At 38.9% G+C, this 7,509-nt stretch overlaps 1 protein-coding gene across 1 annotated transcript in view; it reads right to left on the bottom strand.

Moving 5' to 3' along the window:
- Window positions 1–592: 592 nt before the first annotated feature.
- The window catches only part of fam222aa (family with sequence similarity 222 member Aa), a 262,440-nt gene continuing 255,523 nt past the window's right edge, over window positions 593–7,509 (bottom strand). Inside the window, exon 7 of the mRNA XM_080208106.1 lies at window positions 593–7,017. Within this exon, the coding sequence (XP_080064232.1) occupies window positions 5,753–7,017 (1,265 nt within the window). The 3' untranslated portion in view covers window positions 593–5,752. The remainder of the gene's footprint in view (window positions 7,018–7,509) is intronic.

The following is a 7,509-nucleotide window of genomic DNA, read 5'->3' as shown; positions in this document are numbered from 1 at the left end:
TGATAACTGCCACCTAAAATTCTTGATCCAACTTGTTATCAGTATGATCCCCATAATGTTAAAAACTTCTCTGTGTCATCATCATTGATAATATACTCGCAAGCTTTCGGGTTAGCCCCTTCGTCAGGTGAATGGAGAGTTCTGGCCTCAGACAGAGCATATAAAGCACAGACAGAGCATATAAATCACACGTGAGAATACCGTCCACCAGGTACATGGTAAACACTCTTGCAACTCGGCCAACATTGTCTACCTGATACGTTGCAAGAAAGGATGTCCCGAAGCATGGTACATTGGGGAGACCATGCAGACGCCACGACAACGGATGAATGAACATCGCTCGACAGTCACCAGGCAGGACTGGTGACTGTCGAACGATGTTCATTCATCCGTTGTCGTGGCGTCTGCATGGTCTCCCCAATGTACCATGCTTCGGGACATCCTTTCTTGCAACGTATCAGGTAGACAATGTTGGCCGAGTTGCAAGAGTGTTTACCATGTACCTGGTGGACGGTATTCTCACGTGTGATTTATATGCTCTGTCTGTGCTTTATATGCTCTGTCTGAGGCCAGAACTCTCCATTCACCTGACGAAGGGGCTAACCCGAAAGCTTGCGAGTATATTATCAAATAAATAGGTTGGACTAAAACCTGGTGTTGTCAGACTTTTTACTGTGTTTACGCCAGTCCAACGCCGGCATACCCACATCATCATCATTGAACCCATTTTATTGCACTGTAAAGTAATATACCTCCCTGGATGGAAGAAAGAATTGCACAGATTATAGATGCCAAGTGGTAGGATTCAGGTGGTCTTGTTTGACTCCTCTTCCCAACCAGTTCAATCACTCCATTATGAACATCACTGATATAACAGAAGCTCAAAATAAAGTATGCATTTAGTCAAAAACCCAATCCCAAATTTTTTGCTTGATAAATGGTGAAGGGTAGCAAGGTGGCACAGTAGTTAGCACTGCTGCCTCACAGCACCTGGGACCCAGGTTCAATTTCCAGCTTGGGTCACTGCTTTTGGAGTTTGCATGTTCTTGTGACTATGTGGGTTTCCTCCGGTTGCCTCCCACAAGTCTGAAAGGTGATTAAATATACTGACCATGCTAAATTCTCCCCCAGTGTACCCGAAGAGGTGCGGAGTGTGGCGACTAGGGGATTTTCACAGCAACTTCATTGTGGTGTTAATGTAAGCCTACTTGTGACACTAATAAATAAACTTTGAACTTGAAAGGAAAGATTATCCTAATTCTGGAGAATTTTCCATCAAGTTAACACAGGACACTCTGGACAGCAATAAAATGCTGCTGAATTTTCTCCAACATTTGAAATGAGACATTCAGATACAATGTGGGCTCATGTTTGTTTCAGCATGGGAGAAAAATAATGTGTTGAGGGCAGAGGATATTTCAAAATATGTTCTAATAAGTTAGTATATTTTGTGATTAAGGAGTTTATAATGTTTCACTGCAGGAATACTTATTTCTTGGATAGCGGGTTTACACCTAGCAATACTTGCTCTAATGGATTAGGAAAGAGGAGACACATTTTTCTTTTGTGAACACTGTACTAAACATTGAAAAAGATGAGGCTTGTAAAAATGATAACTGATCAAAACAATGTTATAGTGTCCAATTAATCTGTCCCATTCTCTCTCATTCTAGATTGATCCTGATACTGGCTTAGCATTTCTTGGACAAATTCCTCTGTATTTAATCACATCTGAATTACAGGAAACAAAAGTAAAAATTTGGAACAAAAAATGTATTCATCCCATACATAAACAAAACCATTATGAATAATGGATGGTCAATAATGAGTAAGAAAAATCTGGTTTACAACTTTCATAATTTCAAACTGCACCAAATATTCACCCAGTAAAGTGCAAACCGGCACATCAATTTGGAAACCCACTCATGCCTGTATTATGAAAAATGCCAAAGATGCAAAAGATAATCATTGCATTGACTCATCCGTGTAAAATTTTATTCAGATTAGGACATGTATATTAAGAAATGAGAGTGTTCTTCAGCTTTTACATCCATGGTCAGCATGAAGCTTGCCCAGGTCAGAAACGGATGCAGAGTGAATCTATTTTTTATGCATCCCCAAACCCAAGACTTAGAGGAGCATTTGATACCCCCACCCACATAACCAATTGAATTTCAAATAATGTGAACAGCAAGCTTATATTAGGTTAGGTCCAAAAATAATTTCATACAGGATCCTCATGGTCAGTGGAGTGGTAAAACTTGTAAACCAATGTAACCGAAATCAGGTCAGATCCCAGAGATGCAACGACAATATACAAGTTGACCATCCTAGTTAGTCTCTTTACTTCAGGAGTTTAACCTGGTCATTCATTCCAGAATTTGTTCATTATGGAGGCTGGAATCAACTATTAGTATTTTTTGACGGCCAAGTTCAACGGTTACAAAATATTTGTATTTTGACTCCCTACAAAAAAATAATTAACTTACACTTCCAGTATGTACCATCACATATACTTGACAGGTAAGCTTGTTAAATACACCTGTACACTGAAGTATTTTTGGGTATTGAATCAATCAATTTTCACATGAATAATAATAAAGTACCCTCACCCTTTCCTTTCATCAGTTTTTCTCAAGCCAGAACATAAATGTTCCAGGTCTCACATTCCTTTGTCTCTGTACAATTACTCCCATTGTGCAATTAAAGATAAATATATTTGCCATTTCTATTTTTCCTCTCATCCCAAATCAAGGCTAGCTACACAATCATGTGTGTACAGTGGATAAAACAGAACTAGTGTATATATACAGATATCAAAAGCAGCTAATGAAATAAAATTAAAACACAATCAGTATTTAAAAAACAGAAATAGGACAAATGGACTTTAAAAGCACAGTCTGCAAAAGCCAGTACTTACTGAAAGCGCTGGAAATATTTGCTGCATGTGCTCTCATATGAATTGTTCAGCAAATTCATGTGCAAGCCAATTCAAATAAACACATCCAAATTCTGTACCTGACTTCTAGACTGTAAATTAAGCATTGCACTGCTTTGAAATTGTTGGCTGAACTTTATCAGTTTAGTAAGGCTGTTATATAGAGCACACAAGCTTGGGGAGCATTTGTGGTTATTTCAAATTTTACTGTAATTTCTTTCCCAACACTGCAAAATTATAGAAAGGAAAGATTAATGAATACATTTTTGTGTGGATTCTACAAAGCAATAACACATTATAAATAATGGAGTCCAGAGAATTACCATTAATCACATGACATGGGTGAACCTTTTAAGGCCACAACTCCACATGTACAAACAAAGAATACAAAGATATGATTTAAATCCCATTGGGAATTATGACAGATGTTTGTTTTGGATGCTACTATGCAAGCAGAAAATGTTGGAAATACACAGCAAATCCATCAGCAACTGTAATAAAAAATATTGTTCAAGTTAGCAAAACTGGTTTGATGAAATTTTTAAACTGAAATTTCATTTTTTTTTACTACAGATGCTGATTATATCTCTTTTTTTCAATGATAGCAGCAGCCAAATATAACTTAGGCAGTGGATATAATGACTGAATCAAACAGAAGTTGATTTTCCAATCCACGAGGATTTGGGAAGTTGTGGTGGTGATGGGGGGCAAGAGGAAGTGAAATGATACAACCATCCACCTCACTTTCTGATCAGCCTTCCCATTGCCAATTGGTACACATTAACAAAACAGATGTGGATAAATATGCAGCCTGCTGTTCCTCATTCTCTGGGTTAAAGAATGTAGCAAAATAGTGTGAAAATGTTGGTGAGAAACAGAGATGTGATAGAAAACCGGAACGGAATGTCAGAGACTTGCCTGGTGCTCAGCATAAAATCGAAACTGAATCATGATAATTTAATACGCTTGGCTAGTTGCACTAATCTGGCCACTTGATAACTCAGGTTTTAAATTGCAGGGTGCAAGTTTCTCAGGGGTAGGTCAAGATACTTTATATCCAAAATAAAACCCTGTTGTGTTTGCCTTTTTTCTGTTGCAAATATTGTCAATTAGAGGCATTTTAACCCAATATGAATTATGCAGCAACTAATTTAAATTACAGCCTTAATCCAAAGTAATTTTGCCAGGCATTAAATTATGCAGGAAATAAAACATTATTTTTATGGTGATCTAAATTTCTAATCATAGAACATGTTGAACAATCAAAAGAAAGTTTGCGTATTTTCTGGTAAATTTACTAAGAATGCAAGCTACAGCTTATTACAGTGCTTCATTTTTTTGATTTTAATCACCTTTCGTTTTCTGCAATCTGGCATGATATTGACTAATTTACCTAGGTAATTTGTTTTGGTTAAGCAAAAAACCGTTTTTTTCAAGTGCAATTCTATCATGGAATTAAAAATTGATGTTTGGAAAGAAGAACTTATGAAAGCCAATTTGTTAGCTCCAATGTCCCTCACTGGTAACTGCTGAATGGTGGCTAGCTAATTCTAAGCAACACGGGGAAGGTTCACTTTTAAAAGCATCAATGACCCTTTGAATCATCAGAAACCCTGGTCATGCAGAACTTAGCAACTGATGATGAATAATATTGGAAAGGGCCAGAAGCAGCAAATGTTATTTTGTACTGGATGGGGAAAAAGTGGGAGAGGAAGCTCGTCCTCAGTCATATTATAGTGGTGTCTATGATGAATACTAATTTAAGGATGGTATGGCTGCCAGCTTGGCTGCTTGTAATCTTTTTGCATGGCCTACCATAATTTTACAGTTGCCATCAGATACTGTTTGTTTTTAAGTAGCACTCAATCTCAGGGTGTTCGGCAATGCTCAACAGGCTTTTACTTCACTTAAAAGGTTTAAAGCCAGTATGTACACAGTCTGCTTCCGTAGGAATGTGCTCTTACAAACTCATTTGCACCTAATGAGTTTTCTAGTCCTACGGAAATAATAGCAATAATGTGTAGCGCATTCTTCTGAGTGCATTTATCAATACCATCAACCCATACATCTTCTCACTGCTTGCTATGCTATTTTAGCACAAATGTGGGCATATAGTATAGTTACAAAAAAACTTTAAAACTATCAATTCCCTCAAGTGAAATTACTTTAACCTTTCTTCTAAACTTAAAAGGAAAAGTTATTTCGTTTTAGCAGCCAACACAAAATTTAAAAAAAACTCAAACAAGAATTAAAGAAGTAGGTTCAAGTTTTCCAAGTTACTTTCTTTTATAATATTCTGGACTGTCCTCACTTTTATCTTTATTCCAATACAGTGCAATAACGACTCTCCACTAGGATTTAGGCAGTAGCTCATTTTTTTGTAACCACGTTAAAAGATGAAGATGACAATGACGAAGCGGCAATGGTGAGGATCTTGGGACCACATGTTCACAGAATTCAGCGCAGGATTGGAGAATTAAATTTTTCTGCATGCAGACTCATCAGCACACATGGCAAAGCTTTCTGCACATTTCCAACAGCATCTTGCCCTCCAATGTCCAATACGAGTCCCAAATCCCAGTTTTACTGTAATTTTAAAAAAATTGCCATCTTTCATCATTAACACCAGTAGATTCGATACTTTTGTCCAACCAAGCTCATTCCAGCATCTTGTAATCCCTGGGGCATTTTAAACACTCCACTTCATTTCATTTCATTTGCCTTTGACTGCTGTATTGAGGCTGGAGGCTTCTGTGTATATCTATAAAAGATTTAACACCACCATTCTATCTTTTCCAAACAGCAGCTCTTGCTCTATCTGTAAACGGGCAGTCGAATGTGAGCATTTTGATGGTCCAATAATCGAGGTACTGACACAGTCTCATATCCTTTACCCAACATTTGCTCTTTAATGCAGGGAGGGTGAATGTCATTAATCAAATACTCCAGTGACTGCAGACTACTGCTGAGGATAGAGGTATTACATAGCGTTCTACTGGAGACACTGGTGAGCCCATCTGAAGGGTGAACAAGGTCGCGGTGGCCATTTGTGAGGTCCTGTGGGTTATAACAGTCACTGTCTGGTGTCACCAGTACGCTGTTCCAAGGGGCAGCCAAATACTGCCCTGTTGAAAAGTTGCAGTGCATGCCCACACAGTTCAAAGGAGATGAAGGGACTTTTTCAATAGTAGGTGCCAAGGTATACGGTCGTGGAACACCACAAACCTCTGGCGACTTACTTACTACACCTCCACCACCACTGCCTGAGTACATACGGATCTGTTGTTTCTGTTGCCATAGTAAATAATCCATTCCATCTGGATAGGCCCCAGGTTTAGGCCCTGCTGCAGAGGCTAAACCTGAAGCAGCTGTCAACTCCGCTCCTCCACGGCATTCAGGTACAACATTTCCAGTGTACACCACACTTCCATTAATCATGCTTGTGAAGCCATTGACTGTACTGCGGCTGGCCACTGTGGCTGGGCTTGGATTGGTGACAAGAGTACCCTGACAGACAGCAGCTGAAGCCTGTTGTGATGCCTGAGCCTGGCATTGTTGGTTGATCTGGTAGATGATGCTTTGAATAGAGGGGAGATTTGATTGTTGCAGAGCCAGGCTACGTCCTCCTATTGGAATAACAGATGTGGCAACAGTTACATTAGGTGGAACAGGCCCCTCCAAAGATTTCTGGCTGCCATGGTAACTTATTTGCCCATTACACGATTGACTCTGCGCTAAAGTGCTTGGCACCAGGTAGGGTCCGATGTTGCCATTTCCAATTTGTGCTGGGGACATCCGTGTCCTCTTGCCATCCGTATTTTTCACCACACTTTTGCTGTGCACCTTCACAATTGCTAAAAGACCCTGATATCCTCCAGAGTGTATAGGGTATGGACTGTAGCGTTGCCCCGTTGTGTCGTAGCCATTTACAGTCCTGTTAAGGTGCTTATGCTGAGGAACCCTGATATTTGTAGGAAAGATCTTGATTGTTAGTGGACTGTTAGCCACCTTCTGGGCATAAGCATCAAGTTCAGCTGGACTAGGATACCTGGGAGAATGCGTGGTTGTAACTGACTCACCTGAAACAAAGTACAATACACAAATTAGAACAAAGGAAAAACGTTGAAGACATTTCTGGTGCCTTCCTTTTGACACATATGGGAGTTTCAAAGATAAATATGTCTCAGTTTTACAAAGTAACAATACGGTAGCATGGTGGTGTGCAGCTATTATAATAAACTCCTAATTTCAAAACTCAAAGCAAAATTCAACAATTAAATCCTACTGTGTTTACACAACTCGACAGCTACCTTAAGACAGACCCATGGAGGAGCTTGGAGTAGGTCAACCGTCAACCAAGAACTATAAACAAAATATCTAATTCTTATGGAAGAAGCCAAGAAGGATGCAGTAGATAGCATAGTACTATTAGTTTAAAAAAAAAATTGTGAGAGTTTGATTAATCTTTTAGCTTAGAGGAATTTCCATGTGTGAGAGAAATGAAACAGAATTCACTGAAATCTTCTTTATGTTAATTATTCTGTTCATTATATCACATCTGGTAGCTACTC

Source organism: Carcharhinus amblyrhynchos, chromosome 20, assembly GCF_965287045.1.
Source record: "Carcharhinus amblyrhynchos chromosome 20, sCarAmb.v2.hapA, whole genome shotgun sequence".
NCBI lineage: Eukaryota > Metazoa > Chordata > Chondrichthyes > Carcharhiniformes > Carcharhinidae > Carcharhinus > Carcharhinus amblyrhynchos.
This window is presented reverse-complemented; position numbering and strand designations above follow the sequence as displayed.